At 46.5% G+C, this 20,002-nt stretch overlaps 1 protein-coding gene and 1 long non-coding RNA gene across 9 annotated transcripts in view; one reads left to right on the top strand and one right to left on the bottom strand.

Annotated features, from left to right (window-relative positions):
• LOC147016973 (hepatocyte nuclear factor 6-like) overlaps positions 1 to 16,960 on the bottom strand; it is a 28,539-nt gene extending 11,579 nt beyond the window's left edge. The window contains exons 1-4 of one of the 4 annotated variants that reach the window (XM_085846270.1): positions 16,815 to 16,960; positions 15,145 to 16,407; positions 4,972 to 5,056; positions 1,077 to 4,863 (exon numbers count right to left, since the gene is read on the bottom strand). In XM_085846270.1, coding sequence (XP_085702396.1) covers positions 4,755 to 4,863; positions 4,972 to 5,056; positions 15,145 to 16,407; positions 16,815 to 16,848 — 1,491 coding nt within the window. In that variant the 5' untranslated portion in view covers positions 16,849 to 16,960 and the 3' untranslated portion in view covers positions 1,077 to 4,754. Of the gene's footprint in view, positions 1 to 1,076; positions 7,364 to 15,144; positions 16,408 to 16,814 lie in introns of those variants that run through there. The other 3 variants (XM_085846269.1, XM_085846272.1, XM_085846271.1) reach the window with 3 other exon arrangements.
• Positions 16,961 to 18,630: 1,670 nt separating this feature from the next.
• LOC147016970 (uncharacterized) overlaps positions 18,631 to 20,002 on the top strand; it is a 242,185-nt gene continuing 240,813 nt past the window's right edge. For all 5 annotated transcript variants that reach the window (XR_015049272.1, XR_015049274.1, XR_015049273.1 and 2 more), the window contains exon 1: positions 18,631 to 19,093. This is a non-coding gene — a long non-coding RNA (uncharacterized LOC147016970). The remainder of the gene's footprint in view (positions 19,094 to 20,002) is intronic.

Raw genomic sequence — 20,002 nt, 5'->3', positions numbered from 1 at the left:
AATGTATCCCTTTATGGAGTTCTCATGCTTCCTGCTAAAAGATGGTGCCTGAGTGCAAAAGTACACCTCAAATTAACAGCAATTCCCTTCTGAAAAATAAACTGAAACTGGAGTTTATCATTTTCAAACCCCTTTTGGCCAACATCCCCCCCCCCTTTTTTCTTATTAAAGCTCCCCACCATGTCTTCATTTTAATGCCACACCGTCTACCCACTCCATTTCGTACGTCGGTTCGAGAATGTGTGTGTGTGTGTGTGTGTGTGTGTGTGTGTGTGTGTGTGTGTGTGTGTGTGTGTGTGTGTGTGTGTGTGTGTGTGTGTGTGTGTGTGTGTGTGTGTGTGTATATGTATATATATATTTATATAGATATATATATAGCTGATTCTGTCCATCTATCCCACCCTGAAACACAAACATTCCTTGAAGGGAGAGAGAAAATAAAAGAAAAGTTGCTTCAAATTAATTCAAACCGACGGAAAATTGTATTTTTTTTTCAATCGGACAACAAAATCGAACCAATGTGGTGTATAGGCAACAGACCTGCTGTCTTGATTGCTCCCAAATTTTTTTTCTTTGCTGTTAAATACAGAACCTCCCATTTTTGAGTTCTTTCAACCAGTGCAAGAATAATTTTATATATATATATCTTCTTCTTCTTCTTTCGGCTGCTCCCGTTAGGGGTCGCCACAGCGGATCATCCATTATGATCCGCATAGTGATTTGGCACATGTTTTACGCCGGATGCCCTTCCTGACGCAACTCTGGTCGCCTCTTACGACACAGGGATATGGTACACCTATTTTAACCGGGGTATACACCGGCCCAGTATACTGGTACTCATTTCGCCGACCTCGGAAGGATGACAGGCTGAGTCAACCCCCTGGTGTATTAATTATATATATATATATATATATATATATATATATATATATATATATATATATATATATATATATATATATTCATGGTATTACCATGGGCTTCTGCTATTCGTGATATTATAGTAAAATAATTCAGCAAAAGTGAAATCATTCGTGACGCTTGGCACAATAAATCATTCAAGGAGATTCTTAAAATTAAAGTGCTAGCATGACTTTTATTACCTACGCCAGCTAAATCTACAAAATGCCAGGATATTTAACACTGATAAAGCAGAATAACATTTTCACTTCTAACACAAGGAATATTGCACGGCATTGGCTGGAAAAGAAATGAGCAAACCTTGAATACGAAAGGAATAAACACTACAAGCATATACCACAAATGAAACGGAAAGGAAAAGCACGTTACACGGTTGGTGCCCTTTTTGCACAAAGACAGAAAACGATTTCATTAAATGATAAATTGCAAAGCATTTCAGGTATACAAGGTGCGCCATAAGGAAAAGCAATGCATATAAGCCTTTTTTTATTTAATCTTATTTTTTTTTTTCTAACTCTTGCAGAAGGCTATTATAAACAACACCGAGTTCAGACATTCCACTACGTTACAACAATTGTTCGCTCTGGAAGAGATGAATTGCCAACAATTTCAATGATTGTCTCATCTTCCATCTGAAATACTTTTCAACTGATGGTCATTAGCACGGACCGGTTGATTTCTTTGGCTTGAGGAAATAAAAGAAAATAAATAAATAAAAAAACCAACAAAGGACAGCAGAAGGTCTACACACTGTACACTCAAGTGGTTTAGCCACCAACGTCGACGTGTAAGCAAGAAGTACGAGATGCGTGCATTGCGAAGAACGTTTTACCATTCCCTGGGCGATTAAATACTAGTGTGTTTAAGTGGATTCTTTTTAATTTTTTTTTTTAAATAACCGTGGATGATGCGACCGAGTTAGTGCATTTCAATATGTATACAACATGGGGAAACTGGTGTCCTCACTAATTTTTTTTTTTTAATCGCGCATCTCATTTCGTTCTCGCGAACGCGTCGATCTGTCGATCTTGCATAAATAATTTGTCGATCTCACCTTTTAAAACTATTAACACCATACCATGGCATTGTCTTTTCTTTGGTTCGTGCATTGGACGATGGTATGTTATATCGACACCAAATCTATTTTAAAATGATGTTCGCAAAGTTATCCTTTGTAAATGACGTACATTTATATAAATGTATGACTAGTCCCAAATGAGTGTTTAAAATAATTACAGTAGCAAGCAAAAGTTTTCTTTTTAAATATAAACATTCTAAGTCACCAAAATATATTCTCAACTTAAATATTCGCGGCGGCCGCCCACGTGAAAAGAAAGGCGAAATAAAACATTTAAAATTAAATACAATATATTATACTTTAAACGATAATGTACGCATTAATCGGCGATCCTTCTTTGGTACAGGTACAAAATAAAATTATGGGTTAATAAAACGAAATGCTACATTATATAATAAGCCTGTAAACACGAGGGTTGCTGTGACAGCTGGCGGCAATTTCTTTTTCCCAATTCTATGAATTCATCCTTCCGAGAGCGACCCACCTAAAAGATCCGTCAGTTCGAAAAACCATAGGGTATAAAGCTTCTTTTTTTATTTTTATTTTGTTGGGGCGTACGGGGAATAACATTGTATAACATTTACCAAACTATCAAGGATTCGAAACACGTACAGTCTAAGAGAACGATACACGAAACACATCTAGAATCCGTGAGGTATTTCCGACGAGTCGGTAATAAGGAAATCCGTGCCCTGCGCTGCGCCCCCTTAAATAGGACTTTGGTGATTGCGCTTTGGTTTTGGAAGCAAGAGGGGAGGGGAGGGTTGATCAGGTGGGAGTGGAGAGGTGGGTTGTTTGTGGGGATGGGGAGGCTCGCACCTGTGGCTCTGTCCGATTGAGGTATACATGATGTCTATAATATGTGAATCGTTGTCAGGAGGTTGATGGCGGTTTTAACACTTTGGTTCAAGCAAGGCACTCTCCCATGGACTCTTTGTAGTTTTCTTGCATCTCTCCTTGTTTTATTGAGCTTTTTGTTTGTTTCGGTGTTTCGCTGTGTGCTAGCACATAGAACGCTTATGTATAATTAGTAATGTGTGGAAGATGAACTGGGCTGTCGTGGTCGAAAGGGTGTGGATTGTGGAGGGTGATATACTGTGTAGGTGGTGGGGAGGAGGGATGGGAAGAGGATTGGAGGGAAAGGGGGGGGGGCTTGCGCAGAGCACGGGCGCACGAGGGAAAAAATCTTTGGTTTTCTTTGGTATCGGTGTGATTAAAATCACGAAATGAAAAAACGAGTGAGGTAGCGTCTTTGGTTCCGACTATATAAATAGATCCTTGCGCTTGGTTTACAGCTCCGAAGCAGCTATTTTTGCAAATATAATACGACTGCTCGTTCGAGCAACAAATGTCGGGGATTTCTATCTTTTATAACTTATCTTTTTAATGAACCGGATGCTTGTGATGTGGTGGTGCGACTTCTTCTGTTGTTCTTCTTATCCTCTTGTACTCGGCCGAACTCATCATGAGATGGAATGCGCTAAAGTATATATAATTGGTGTAAAAATATCTCCCTGAACCAAAAGTGTAAAATCCAACATGGAACAAAGGCGATTTAGATCCTACCAGGATGAAGATGCTTTTGGAATTAAAATGGCGGAATAATGAACCCGTGGCGATTTGCTTATTCCCCTGCCCTTTCGGTGAAAAAAAACAACTGAAAGATCATTTGCTTGCAATGGCATGGATAGAATGTTTTGCATTAACAGTATATATAATATTTTACTTCTGCAACCCTAGCTCTGTCGGTGACGTATTCAAAACGAGTAAAAACACCGGCTGCGTGGATTCAAGCCAACGCGCCCATGTTGAAGAATGTAATCTTTGGTTAGGCGTACAAGTTTGCTTCCTTTGGGTCTGGCATCGTGAGACGTTAAACAAATCCACTAAAAGCTGCATCCATGCATCCGTCATCGGCATCACTGATCACGTGATTGGGCATACAGCACCACCGGGCCAGCCCAGAGTGCTGTGGTACCCCTTCATTACGACAGCTCCTTTTGAGGTACACAAGAAGGACCTCAATGTGATGTGCCATAGACCACAATGGTGCACGTCCTGCATGGACAGGACTCGTGTAGTTGATCTCACGCGTTTGAAGCTCGTGCTGTAAGTCAACAAGTAAAGCTATGAACCGAGGCATAGTACTGTTCTGAAGTGCGCTGTTCAGCCTCATCCGATGTAGATGGGCTTTCGTTAAGGGTGGGGGAGGGAGCACTCAGGGGGTTTATAGGGGAGGATGGGTGTTCAGGGTAGAGAGATCGCGGAACCCCCACAAAATCTTCTTACGCTGCACCCTTCCATAACGCATAGCCCCATCGTCTTCCTAAACACTCATCCCCACTCCCGAACCCTCTCCACCTTCACGAGACAGGGTTTGGTCTTTGGTTTCATGGCTTCTCTACTTCTCTACAAAAACGAGAAGAGAGAGAGAGAGGAGGAGGAGATAGAGGGATCTATAGAGATCTTAAAGGATCTCTGGTCTGCGCAGTACAGTCCGAGAGGAGGGGGTGGGGGAGGGAAGAGAGGTGGTAGTGGTGATGGTGGAGGTGGTTGTGATAGTGGTGTTGGTGGATCTCACGCTTTGGTGCAAGCACCGTGGCTGGAGGGAGCTGCTGATGCATTTGCCTCATCCATCCACTTATCGAGGCTGCGGCGTCTGGCGTTCATGAAGAAGTTGCTGACAGTGCTGAGTTCCAGGCCGAGCTGCTGTGCGATGGTTAACTGCATCTCTTTGGAAGGACGCTTGTTCTCCTTAAAGATGGCGAAGAGTGTCCTGCGCTGTACGTCCGTGAACACAAGGCGTTGCTTCTTTGGCTGGTTGTTGCGCTCTCGACTCTGCTCCTGTTCCTTTCTCTTGCAGGCTGCCAGGGAACAGGGGGCGTTGACGCCCAGGGGTGGGGAGGAGAGGCGCTGCCTTGGTCATTTGAACGAGCCAAAAGGGATAACACGCGCTAAACGGCCAAAATTACCATGGACTAGTGTCCGAGGCCCGTGACGACCGCCGGCGCGAACAGGGACGCGAAGAGGGACGCGAACAGGGACGCGAACAGGGAGCTGAAAGAGACGCACGAAAGTTTACGTGGCCGGAGCCGTCGGAGCATTAAAGCAGAGATGTGATCACGCACGCAGCGCAGTCAAAACCTGCTTTTAGCGGCCACCTGCAATCATTACATTCCTCTGAATTTTACGACCACCTGCATTCTGTGACCCCATTGATTTGGCACAAGGCCTGCGGTTGCTTGAAAAGTATGTTTTATAGCTATTGCAGCCAAGAGGAGCATTCGAGTGTTCATGCATGCAGCCTGGGAAACCATGTTGTGTGCATGCATACGTTTTAGAAGACCTTTGCTATACCTCATACGTCCATGCATATGTGTATATAGATATACGTGTGTGTGTGTGTGTGTGTGTGTGTGTGTGTGTGTGTGTGTGTGTGTGTGTGTGTGTGTGTGTGTGTGTGTGTGTGTGTGTGTGTGTGTGTGTGTGTGTGTGTGTGTGTGTGTGTGTGTGTGTGTGTGGTGTGATGACTTAACGAGGTGGGTCGAAAATGATGATGAAGAAGCGTTTGGTTTCCATAGAGGGCGCCAATGCATTGCTTAGCAAAGGGTCTTTGCTAAGCTGTTAAGATGACCTTTGCTAAGATGACCCTGCTTGGTTCCCCATCCTGGCTATTACCCATAATGCCATGAGCAGGTTCAAATGTTTGTTAGTATGATATGAAAGGAACCATAGTGAATATGTATTAATCACTTTAAGAATATCAAATGGCAGACGGTAAGGAGAGAAGGGGCCATCTATTTATTACAGATGCAAGTGTGGCAGAAGACTTGACCTGTTCCTTCCCTCCTTTTATGTTACCCTTATCCCCTCACCTTTCTCTTCTCCATGAGAGTGAGAGTGAGAGAGGAATGTGGGAGAGAAGGTTACTCTTTCAAAACCTATTTCTATCTCCTAACATCATCCCTCATTTTTTCTCAGTGACACACACCACACACACACACACACACCACTGGTGCATATGTTATAAATAGATGACCCTGGATGGTAAACTCACAATGGTGTACATGTAGGTTTTTCTTAAGTATGGAAAACAAAGCACAATTCTCTTCTCATAAATAAATAAAAGGAATAAGAACCCTTTACCCACAATTTTGCTTTTGAGTGACCAATCGTTTGTAACCATCAAGTTGTTGGCAAAATGAGTGGGTGCTTACAGGACTGCCTCCAATAATTGCAAACTTGATGATAAACATCACCATACAGCTCAACTTGTCGAGGAAAAAAAAAATCCAATCACTGTACATTTAAGGGAGGTGGTAGTGACAATGGGGAGAAATGAAGAGAAGGGTGGGGGTGACAAGAATGGAGGAAATGAGGGGGGGGTGGTGGGTGACAGGAAGGGAGAGGGGTTCTTGCCGTGGGAAACTGGTACTTGAGGCTTTGAGTGCGTTTATCGATGAAATTAATGAGGTTGTACCACTTGGCACGCGTCTGCATCCCTACTAGCACGGTTTGCATTTTAGCTTTTCGGACGACGTAGACGGTGCACCGTTGGACAATCGCAATGGCCAGGCAGGTATTAAATCCCAGCAGGCAATCCGCGTGACGTCACGAGAAGGGCATGCAAAACGGCACGCGGGGAAGGCGATGACGACCGATCCTGGGAACACGTGACATCATTTTGTCTGTCCAACATTGGTGTCGGCATGAAACGCCGCACGTGACATACTGACCCCCATTTGTTGCTCGCAGGGCAGGAGTGCTCCATTTCCTTTATTTAAAATATTAGAGTGGGTTTAGTGTTTGAAGGAACCGAATCCTCCCCACCAGCACGTTTAGGCAATGTTGTCTTTACCCCTACCCTCGTGTACAGGCACGGGACACGTGAGCAAGCACGAGGGTGCAGGACATTTTGCAGGGCAACGTCCACACAAGACCGAACACAAAACGACCCCAACTCGGACCGTGAATAAGTGGCCACGTGTTCCGAGTCGAGCGTTGTTGGAAGTGAAAAGTGATTAATGAATAAAGTGGGAAATGCGATTTAAAAATTAAAAATAAAATAATTTCTCCCAATTCGCTGACTTTGCAGGGAGGAAGAAGAACCACGGCGGACCAGCGATCAGAATAATGTTGGACGTCGCATTATCTGCACGAACCTTAACATCAGTCGGTGGTTATAAAGAGCTTTATATATTCGATATACACAGAGCGTCGGTTCAGCCATAGCAGTTTCCTTGCTCGGATTACAATCCTGGACAGGTAACCACTCCGAAGCAGGATTTATATCCGCATTGGCGATTCCCTTTGAAGATCGGTACCTTCCAGGTGACGTCCATCGGCACGCAGAATTTCAGCTTTCTACATCGAAGCCAGTGCACCGGGGGGGGAAAAAAAATAAAAATAAAAACCACACAATCATCGGACAACATCCATAAATGAAAAGAAATAATTGAAAAATGAAAATAAATAAATGAAAAATGAAAATAAATTATTGAAAAATGAAAATAAATATGAAAAATGAAATGCAGGTGAGCGACCCCGAGACGATGCGTCGGCACACCCCGCTAGTGTTCTGTACTTTTTGCAGGTTCATGTGAGGCTCGAAGTGGGGGGTTTGTAATTTGTACATCAGTCACGTGCGAGACAAATTCACATGAACGACAAGGATGTGTCGTATACAATAGACAAACACCGTGAACCGGGTACGGGACTCGGACATGGGTTCCTCCATCATCAGGTGTAATTCTATCGTCCGTTCCCGTGCGGCGTGGCCCGGTTACTCACCCCCCCCCCCTCCACAGGCACTAGACCCGCCTGTCCATCGACCCACACGTACTGGGCGCATTGATCACGCGACTCTCCCGTGACCCAATTCCAAGGCGTCGCGCATCCTCATATTTCTTCGCCGCAGGTAAGTAGTCACGTGCGCGGCGGAGCCTTCCGCTGATTGGACGGATTGTCCCAGCACGTGACCGATTAGCCAATCCGGATGTCCGTGAGTCGTTTTCGGCTGAGCTCGTCCGTCCGATGCTGTAAAACCAATTCCGTTTTCACTTGTAAGTTCGGCAAGCCGAGAGCTCACGGATGAGGTGGAGACTACTGGCACGGAGCCGTGCCGTAAACGGGACGTACCTCGTCCGATTTGCAAATATCATTAGAAGTGTTCAATGGGTATTTTACCTTTAATATACATATATATATATATATATATATATATATATATATATATATATATATATATATATATATATATATATATATATATATATATATGAGTGATGCAGGTGAAAAGCGAGATATAATAGAGGCCATTAACACTGCCGTAAACTCCTCGCTCCATTTCTGCTTTTACGATCGTCAGAGAGAGAAAACGATTCTTGAGACTCGAGAGTCAAAGCACCTGGAATCTCAAGATGGCGACATCGCCACGTGGCTCCAGAGATCGCGTTGATCATAGATCGCTAATCCACAGAGGCTGCGACGATCGATCGATGGAAGTGAAAAATTCTCAGGATACGGAGACATCCTCTCAACCCTCTCCACCCCTCCACCACCATCATCATCATCACTGCCATTACCCCTTCCACCACCATCACCATCACCATCACCATCACAACAAAGAAGGGGGGAAAAAAAAAAACCCAACAAGGTGAACAAGCGCTTAATAAACTATAGTCCGTATTACCTGGCTTCCTATTATCAGCTTGTCGACCACCTGGCCTAATTGGCCGTCTCGTAAAATAACCTCTAACGAAACAATCAATTTGCTCGCATCTGTTCCCAGCTCCAAAATAATTATGACAAATTAATAATTATCCACACCTGCTACGTTTCGATTCGTCCGGCAAAAGTCCCTAAAGAGTGAAAAGGCAAAGTAATTTGTCAGGTGTGATTCAATAGGTCGGAACACCTGCGTCTTAATTAGCAGTTAATGAAGGAAATGTATAATAATAAAGGAAATTAGTTTGAAAACATTTGTCACTGGAAGGGAGGGCGTTTGTGGTTGGATTTAAATTACCTTTATGTGGTTTCATGGGAAACTTAGACGAGGGCCTGTGGTTACCTGGACGGTTCAGGTGCAGTACAGGTAGGAGAAGTCAGTGCCGTATATATTCCTCGAGACTGTGCCACAAATAAATCATAGATGGGCAAGTGCAGAGAAATTAAAGGAAGATGAGCATGTGTATATATCTATATATATATATATATATATATATATATATATATATATATATATATATATATATATATATATATATATATATATATATATATATATATATATAAAACCTTCGAGTTAAGATAATTATTTAGTTTCGATTTTGCTAATTACGATGCAAATCCAACCCAACCCGATCAAAGGTCGATATGTGGCGCAATACATGGCTGGAAACGTGCGGTACCTGATGGTGTCGGTGTCCACACACCGTGATGTCTGTATTTGTTTATAATATTTAATTGGAAAGCATGTTTGGATTCATAATAATTGTGTGATTGTCCGTTCATTATCATTATCAGCATTACAATGACACTTTGGGGAATTTCATTCCCACGCTTATAATGGCCCACAGGAGCATTAGAAATTGAAAAAGAGAAAAATGAACAAATCTCTGGAATCCCTGGAATCCTGGAATCTTGACTGCTTCACGAGGCGACCACCATTTGGAGGGGATTTAACGTTTCACATCGCTATGGTCTCTGATCGTGTAACAGGTCGGGTCTTCAAGGGGTCGTAGCGATGGGACGCGATGATAGTCTGCGATTGCTGCGTCGATTGACGCGATGTTGTTGCAAATCGACGTCGTTTGAGCATGAAATGTTGTGGTGGTGGTGGTGGAGTTTTTATTTATGGGTGTGGAGGGCGGGGCGACGAGTGAATGATTAAAAACTAATCAATTGGATACATTATGTCCTTGGAGCAGTGGATGTTGGCCGACTGTCTATGTATGCTTCGCTCAAGTTTGAAGGGATATTATAAGTGTGTGATGTATTTCGTGAAACGTAAAGCGTGACGATGACATGGATGGATAAATAAATAAATAAATAAACATCATGTTGGAATATCAAAACTTCTCTTGCTGTCTTCATCTTATCTTCCTCCATATTCTCTCTCTTTACCTCAATTACTACATCATCTCTCCTCTTTTACCTCTATTTTTGTCTCTGTCTCTCCTCTTTTACCGATATTATATCTTCTCTCTCCTCCTCCTTCTCCTCGTTCTCCCCCTCTTTTACCTATATTACTACATCTCTCTCTCCTCCTACTCTTCCTCTTTTACCTATATTGTATCTCCTCTCTCTCTTCTCCTCCTTCTCTCTCTTCTCCTCCACCCCACCTCCTCCATCTTCCCCCACCTCTCACAACATCTACTCTCTCCTCTGCCTTCTACTTTTTCTCACGTCATCCTTTGGAGTGCATGTTAACCTGACTATTCCATCTTCAAAATACATGTTAAATGTCCCTTGATGTATTTAGCAACTTCATCACATTCCAAACGTCCTTGGTGAATCTGCAAGTTTGATGACCCTTTCTCACGGTACAATAATTGCTTGTTCATACATGCTGTGATAACCCCCACAAAGAATATCTAAATCTTATACAACTCTTGCTCCAATGCCCTATATATTCTTCTCATTTATTAAAGCGGATTCGTTTGTAATTGCCTAACCACAGACGTCACAATACCTTCCACCATTGTGTGAGTGGAACCAATAACAAAATTACAATCGACCATGTCATTATACCTGCGGTGATCATTATAAAAGGCTTTAACAGCTGTTTGGGTTTGTGATTTTATCTCGACAAGTCTACCTTACCTACCTTCTCGTATACCATATGAACCCTGGAGCAAGTTTGAAGATGTTTATATTTTTATGTCTCTGCTGACGAAGTCGCCGGAGGCATTATGTTTTCAGGTTGTCTGTCCGTCTGTCTTCGTACGTCCGTCCATGCTAATTTTCTCTTTTCTCTGCAACCGCTTATCCGATTGAAACAGTTTTCACCATTGGTGCCACTACTCATGTAAAATGTTTTAATGATAATTCTGGCATCATAGGTCACATGGTGTGGCAGCCATGTTGCAAAAAAAGGAAGAACTTTGGGGGAATTGATGACGCCATCGGTCACGTGGTTCGGTAACCATATATTTTTTTTAACATAAAGCCTTCAAAAATCTCCAAAAATGACAACGTATCTTTGCGAAACTTTACCGGTGTGATCGCCTTTCCATGAGGAACAAAAAGATCTCTACCTATGACGTCATAGGTCACATTGTTTGGCAGCTATGATTTTTTTTATGAAGAATAATTTTTAAATCTACTTTTCCAGAACTGCTTGACAAATGGAGGGCAAACTTCACCCAAATGTTCCCCAAGCCTTGGGGATACAGGGTGTTCACGAATAATGAATAGGTCACATGGTCTGGCAGCTGTATTGGATTGAGCGTTAATCTTAAAAATATATATTTTCTTGAACCACTTCATCAATCGACATGAATCGTCAAAGGTATGATCTCGTAGTCATGGGGAATATATGTTTGAATTTCAACCTGATCGGATATTTAATATTTTGAATCTGGGTTCAGGGATTTAAATCAAACTTCATCTAAGTATGTAGAATGATGCAATAAGGTGGGTGGGGGCATATCTGTTGAAGTTGTGACGTCAAAGTCCAGTCTAGTTTTTTTTTTTTAATTCTTTCAAATCCATCAAGATCTAACAATCATACAAGCCACTGGTGTGGATGCATTGGCCTATGAGTGGTTGTTGATTTAAGTTTTGTGTGTGTGTGTATGTGTATGCTTAGTTGTTGGGGATTTCACTCTATTTAATGTGGGATAATTGGGACTGGAAATAAATATAATTAATTGGGACTGGAGATAAATATATAAACAAAAATATTCCATCATTGAACATCAGTGTACTGTATACTCTATGTTGTTGTACATATTATACGCCCATGAATGTGCACAAAGTTGTTGTTCGTGTTCAGGTGCAAACAACAATCAATAATTTTTCTTCTTCTTCTTCTTCTTTGTCATCGTGCGCTTTTCCTCCTGTTTCCTTCCCTCCAGCATCCTTCTCCTCCCACCCCTCCTCCCTTCTCATTACGTCCGCAGCTAATCCCGGGGTGACAGTGTGGGAAACGCACATTAGTAAGACGCACAAGGCAGGACAAAAACGAATCCTGGATTGGGCACACGTCTGAGGTCACTCGGAATCTGACCGGGAGGTCCATGAATCAAACAATGGAATGGAGGACAAAGGAGTGGGGTTGGGGTACCATTCACACGACGTGGGCGCACTTACATAAAAGAACGACGAGGCTGTGTCGTCCGCTTGGAAGAATGCAACGAAACCGACTGTGTCCGTCCGTACAATGTACGCAGCACATCGACGTTGTCCGTCACACTTAATCGTGTAAAGGGGACGGGAGTCATGAATGACGAGTCCTTAAGGAGCTTCAAAACACCGATTCCATCCCGAGATCCATGAGCTATGTCGGTCGGCGTTGATGCAACGGAATACCATGGTATTCGTGAAGCTCGACCGTGTCGATCTGCGACGACGGACAGTTTTGAACAATGGGTTTTACCGACCGAGACTGATCGGAGTGCGTTAACCACCGTGGGAAGCAAGGTGTGGGTGCGGCTGACGTTTCGAGCGTTTATATTTGTCGATAGTTTATTCACATAAATGGTTTTCTGCATTATTCACTGGACCCAAAACGAACCTCGTCAAGTGAACGTACACAAAGAGAACTTAGCGAGGGGTCGGAACGAAACAATGCTTTCACAATCGCACAACGAACACAGGAAAAGTATCATCACATCCACACAATGGAGGGAAACGTCACATCTATGGAATGGGTAATCATCACATCCACAGAATTGGGGGGGGGATCATCACATCCACAGAATTGGGGGGGTGGGGTGGGGGGATCATCACATCCACAGAATGGGGTGCGGGGGGGGGCATCGTCACATCCACAGAATTTGGGGGTGGGGGATCATCACATCCACAGAATTGGTGGGGGGTCATTACATCCACAGAATGGGGGAGGGATCATCACATCCACAGAATTGGGGGGGATCATTACATCCACAGAATCGGGGGGGGGATCATCACATCCACAGAATGTGGGGATCGTCACATCCACAGAATTGAGGGGGGGGGGATCATTACATCCACAGAATGGGGGGGGGGTCATCACATCCACAGAATTGGGGGATCGTCACATCCACAGAATTGGGGGATCATCACATCCACAGAATTGGGGGATCATCACATCCACAGAATTGGGGGATCGTCACATCCACAGAATTGGGGGATCGTCACATCCACAGAATTGGGGGATCGTCACATCCACAGAATTGGGGGATCGTCACATCCACAGAATTGGGGGATCGTCACATCCACAGAATTGGGGGATCGTCACATCCACAGAATTGGGGGATCGTCACATCCACAGAATTGGGGGATCGTCACATCCACAGAATTGGGGGATCGTCACATCCACAGAATTGGGGGATCGTCACATCCACAGAATTGGGGGATCGTCACATCCACAGAATTGGGGTGGCAGATTTGCACATGGGGGCATCGACACACACGCACGCGCACGCGCACGCACACACGCACACGCACACGCACACGCACACGCACACGCACACGCACACACACACACGCACACGCACACGCACACGCACACGCACACGCACACGCACACACACACGCAACGCTTGACGTGGGATCAGTTGGAAGTATTATTTAAATTGAGGTCACGATTCATGACTCGTTTTGTGTACATGATACATACATGTTACAATCGTTAGTTGGAGCATGCCCTGGTGTACGGCGGACGTCGAGAGAGCGTCACATGATGTAACGTACCTCGTCGGAATCGTTACATATAGATTAAACAGACATACCATAGACAGACAGACAGACAGAAGGAAATGACGCGGAACATGCCGAGAGAGTGTGATTGTCGCATCACGCACGCGACGTTGTCCGCTCACGTCCACGAGGTTTGTCCGAGCTGGGTCCGTGCGCTGATCTTATTTGTCGTTTTCACCTGTGAATCGCAACCTGTGCCTGTACGTGATGGCGACAATACAGGAAAGCGGGTGGACGCGGCCAAACATCTGTTTGAGAGGGCCGAGTTCACGTCCGTCCGTCTGTCCGTCCGTCCGTCCGTCCGTCCGTCCGTCTGTCCGTCCGTCCGTCCGTCACGCTGCGCTTCCCCCGAACGCATCGCATCCAAACACGGCGGGCGATGTGGCGCACACGTCCCTTCGTGTCCAAGTACCGTTCCAGTCCGCGATCATAGCTCCGACTATTGAACCACGAAGTAGCGGTGCGCGTGTGGTGTGGTGTGGTGTGGTGTGGTGTGGTGTGGTATACATCCATATACTCAAATGAGGCTCATGTCGAGGGAGGGGCGCACCGTGTGTACCCTCGGGGTACTCTCCTGAGTCCGAGCTGTGACTTCGGTCTCCACTGATTGACTGCGTCAGTTCTCGCGGGAAATATGAACGGGAAGTATCAGTTAATTAAAGCGGGGGAGCACGCGCCGGCCACGCGCTCCCGTCGCGGGACAGGTGCACCGTTCGTTATGCGGGTCCACGGAGCGAGATGCTTGAAAAGGGCATTCCGGGTCAAATCGCACACGGCAAGAGGAAAGTGAGGACGGGTGGGGGTTGAGTAGGGGTAGGGGTAGGGGTAGTAATTACGATTTTGTATTGAACGCCTTTTGACATCGTAACGGGACGCAACCCCCCAGCATGCCATGCAATGGCGGAGTAATCCGCCCCATGAGCTATTCCATAAACAAATGAGCCATCCCTCCTCCCACCCATCACCCTGCAAGCACGTAAGCAATTTGCGTCGATGATCCAGGTGTGCAGAGGGATTTTAACTCTTCGTTGTGCTAGATAAACCGAACTTCATCCCCCATCCATGCCCCTTTCCCGCCTTTTTCCCCCCCAAGCACCACATGGTGCGCCCTTGACACATGCATGATGTGCTTCCCGCAGATTGTGTGCTCCACATGTTTTGCATTTATTTACATTTTTACAACATGACATTACACGGCGGTTTGGTCTAGTGAACAATAAGGTAGGACATACAGGTCTTACCTGCAAGCCGCAGGGCGGACATTCGCTGGAACTCCGGTTCTTGCAGCCACTTCCACATCCGCCGGAACGTTTCGCGCCCGGACTTGAGTTTACTCCAGGGTTTGGGGTTGCGGAGCAGGTCCGAGAGCGTTCCTTGCGAGCGGCACAAGACCCTCTGCGCGAAGATCGCCTGCGGGATGCTGTAGCGCTTGAGCTCGGTGCTAATGCGCTGTGCGACCTCCCGCGTGTTGATCTCCTCCGCCTGGCCCGAGCCGCCGATGTGCGCCCCTCCCATGGAAGACCCTCCGTGGCCCATGATGCGTTCCCGCCCTGCCACCGCGAGCATGGCCCCGTGCGCCGCGGTGTGCGCGTGCGGGTGGTGCGCGTGCGGGTGGTGCGCCGGCGCGTGCATCCCGTTGAGCTGGGGGATCATGCCCGCGGAGGGTGGTGTGAGGCCACGGCCCAGGTGTTGCTCCCCGCGAGCCAGCATCGCCGTGTGAGCGTCGAAGCCGTTCGGGGCGAGCATCTTATCGTTGGACATGGGGCCGTGGTGTCCGTACGGTCCGAGAGCCTGTTGCGAGCCGTGAATGGCGCCGAGACCGTTGGTGAGGCTCGAGCAGGACAAGGAGGACAACCCTTGACCCATGGATGCCATGTCCTTGTGGTAGGGACCGTACAAACTGTTGACCGTGGGCAGGGCGCGTTCGTCACGCATCAGGGTGAAGCTGCCGCTTACGTTTCCCGTGAGGCGCTGGTGGTGGTGATGGTGGTGATGGTGATGATGGAATTTGTCCGAGACGGTCGAAATGGGCGGTAATGGTTGCAGAGGCGTCAGGGTCGTGTAGGTGCTGCTCATGCTCATGGCGCTCGGAGAGTCGCACGTCATGGCGATGGCGGGATGCAGGGAGCCCGCGAGCGAGTGGTCCGTGCGGTACTCGCCCGCGTCCAGGATGGAACTCATGTTGGTTACCATGGAGGGCCTCGAGTGTGACGCCACCTCGTAGTGCGCCGGATGCCGGAGATGCGGGCTGTGCGTGCTCATCATCTCGCTCGACGCCACCTGCTCATGCGCCGCTGCCGCCGCACCGTGCAAATTCCCCATGCCGTCCATGGCCAGCTCCGGGTTCATTCCACCGGCGGGCGCGGCGCTGCGGCATCTAACCGGGGCCAGCGCGTCGCGCTGCTCGCGGGGCCTTCGAGCGCTCGTCGCTGCTGCTGCTGCTGCTGGCCCGGGAGGAGAGCGGGAGGGGTTAGGGGAGAGGAGGGAGGCGGCGAAGGCAGGATCTGGAGGTGGTGGGAGGTGGGGATGGGGATTGGTGGGAGAAGAGGAGGGGAGTGTAGGGGTGAGTTAATCGCCTGAGATGGGAGAAATGGATTGTATGGATGAGCGGAGAGGTTGAGGTGGATGCATGGTTGCGCAGAGATGTGTGGCGATGGCTTGTTTACAGTAATGGATGCGCGGAGTGGTCGGGACGGATTGTATGGATGTGCGGATGAGCTATAGAGACGGATGGATGGATGAGCGGAGAGGTAGCGACGGATTGAAACGATGCGAGGAGAAGGTAGAGATCGAGGGATGGATGGATGGATGGATGGATGGATGGATGAGCTCCTCACTGATCGTGTGAAAGATCTCGATGGGCGCTTTTGCGAGGGATTCGGGTGCGGCCTGTCCGATCTCTTCTACTCACGTCCTCCGCGCCTCCGCCGGCTCGCGATGTCCATCCGCCCCACACCTCCTGCAGGGCTCGCTGACGTCAGGCCTCCCGTGGACTTCCATATGGACTTCCGGGTGGCGCGAGAGGCGAGATGTCAGTTTGCGGGACAAGAGTATAGAGGGGAGGAGGGCAGAGAGGACGAGGGTGGAGGCACCAGCGGGAGGGGGACAGGAAGGACGGCACAGGGGTGAATGTGTGCACCGAGTCGGAGGGAATGTGAGATCTGGTTTTCTATGAAAAAAGATAAATGATGAGCGAATACAGATGCATGAAAGGGATGCGCAGCGCGACCTCCGTGACGACGTCCACGCATCACGGGGTCTCGATCCGTAACCACTTGCACTGGCTTTGAAGACCCGGTCTATAGGCGGCCATACGTTGAATCAGTTGTTGTTCAAGCTATGACACCTCCTTCCAGTGGCAAATTGCTGAAGTGGTTGTCCTCGAACTACAGATGCAATATTGTGTGAGTGGTTGAATGAGCTTGTCGAAGTGGTTGTTCCCAAACCACAAACACAATATTGTGTGTGGTTGAACAAGCTTGCCGAAGTGGTTGGCCCCGACCCACAAATACAATATTGTGAGTGGTTGAACGAGCTTGCCGAAGTGGTTGGCTCCAACCACCACAACCATCATCTCTCTCTCTCTCTCTCTCTCTCTCTCTCTCTCTCTCTCTCTCTCTCTCTCTCTCTCTCTCTCTCTCTCTCTCTCTCTCTCTCTCTCTCTCTCTCTCTCTCTCTCTCTCTCTCTCTCTCTCTCTCTCTCTCTCTCTCTCTCTCTCTCTCTCTCTCTCTCTCTCTCTCTCTCTCTCTCTCTCTCTCTCTCTCTCTCTCTCTCTCTCTCTCTACAAATACAATATTGTGTGAGTGGTTGAATGAGCTTGTCGAAGTGGATGGCCCTGATCCACAAATACAATATTGTGTGAGTGGTTGAATGAGCTTGTCGAAGTGGATGGCCCTGATCCACAAATACAATATTGTGTGAGTGGTTGAATGAGCTTGTCGAAGTGGTTGTTCCCGAACCGCAAACACAATATGGTGTGAGTGGTTGAACGAGCCTGTCGAAGTGGTTGGCCCCGATCCACAAATACAATATTGTGAGTGGTTGCATGGGCTTGCCGAAGTGGTTGTCCCCGACCCACAAAAACAATATTGTATGAGTGGTTGAACGAGCTTGTCGAAGTGGTTGTCCCCGACCCACAAAAACAATAGTGTGTGAGTGGTTGAACGAGCTTGTCGAAGTGGTTGTCCCCGACCCACAAAAACAATAGTGTGTGAGTGGTTGAACGAGCTTGTCGAAGTGGTTGTCCCCGACCCACAAAAACAATAGTGTGTGAGTGGTTGAACGAGCTTGTCGAAGTGGTTGTCCCCGACCCACAAAAACAATAGTGTGAGTGGTTGAACATGCAACCACATGAGCTCCACATATCTAAATTCAATGACTGTTGAAGTTGTATTTATTTATTTATTTATTATTGCGGTTGCTGATGTTCCAGTGATTCTCTTCTTTTCACGAGACCGAAACAAGCCTTCTCCTTTGTAATGATAACAGCTCGGCATATGTGTGATTGTTCACCACAATCGATACAGTGGGAATTCTGTTTCAACTTTCATGAAAATGGCATCAAAGCGAAAATTAAATATCCCCAAAACAAGTGCACGTGATTTCGTGCAACCTGTGTCTGTGTCTGTCTGTCTGTGTCTGTCTGTGTCTGTGTCTGTCTGTCTGTCTGTGTCTGTGCAGGTTTGTGTGTTATTCGAACCGTGTTGTGCAATGCACGGTCATTATACGGCAGGACGTGCAGGTTTTGTCAATGACGTAATTTTTTTAATATCTAAGGAAACTCGCGTAGAAGGGAAAAATAAAATTAAACAACCTCTTCCGTGTACGGGCGTACACCACAACAAGCACGGAAACCAGGAGGAACATGTGTCGTTTCGAGGAGAAAATGTCAACAGCACAGTCAGGCCTGATCGAGCGCAGATAAAGCGAAGCGGATTCGTGGGCCCCATGGTTCCCGAGCAAATACTATCGACGGACAAATCGATTTTCCGCTTTACATGAATCTGCATTATCAGGGAGCGCTCCGAGTTGAGGGGAAAACAGAAATGTTGAGCATCGTCCAAGCGCCGTCTCTCGTCGCTCTCTTTCCCGAACAGGCTTCGATCATCGTCGCATCAGAAGGCAATGTGGGTTCGCCGATGTCTCGTCCTGTCCCCAGCAACGCCCCGAGACCATCTTCCGTTAATCCGGTACGTGCGTGCGCTTTGCCCGACTCGGTGTGGATATGTATGTGCGTGGATGTATGTATGTGTATATATATATATATATATATATATATATATATATATATATATATATATATATATATGTCTGTGTCTCTGTCTTTGTCTCTGTCTCTCTCATATCTCCACCCACCCTCTCCCTTTATCTCTCTTTCCTCATTTCCTCATCTCTCTCTCTCTCTCTCTCTCTGGCTCCAAGCACTCACAGTCTGACTGGACATAAAGCGAACCAGGACAATGGCTGCAATGCTTCACGCGGGATCAGCTCAAGGCCACCGCCCCCTTCTCCCCTCAAAACCCAATAGCACCCAGGCTTCTCACAACCACTGGTTCATGGTTCCATATTTAGATGCTGCGGTTCTTATTGCCCTGCGGAGGTCCGTGCTCTCAGCCACTATTGCAATAAGTACATGTGTACATTATGTAGCGCACTATTTGTTCTCTTCAAGGTTTCCCTGCACGTAGTACTTGGGTCACCACATACAGCAATAACAAAGGAACAAAACAAGAAAGGTGACCTTTAAAATAGTTGGTGGTTGAATTCCATGACCAAATATGACACTCCTCTTCAAATTTCAAGTTAATCGGATGAAAATTGACAATTTTAGAAATTCAACCTTTGTTGACCTTTTGGCCGATGTTGACCGAAAAAAAATAATTGCTGGTTGAATTCAGTGACCTGGTATGCAATTCATGTTCAAATTTCTCATCAATCAGATGAAAATGGTGGATTTTAGAAATATGACAAAGTTGTTGACCTTTTGACCTCAAAAACAACAGGCTTCATGCTTTTGATGAACTAGATCGTGTGGTGAAGTTTAGTGAAGAATGGTTTAAAATTGTGACCTGGAGGTGATTGACAAACTAACAAACAGT

The sequence above is a fragment of the Eptatretus burgeri genome, chromosome 11, assembly GCF_056783735.1.
Source record: "Eptatretus burgeri isolate ZD-2024b chromosome 11, Ebu_testis_v1, whole genome shotgun sequence".
Lineage (NCBI taxonomy): Eukaryota > Metazoa > Chordata > Myxini > Myxiniformes > Myxinidae > Eptatretus > Eptatretus burgeri.
The sequence above is the reverse complement of the archived record's forward strand: the minus strand, read 5'-3'. Positions and strand labels throughout refer to the sequence as shown.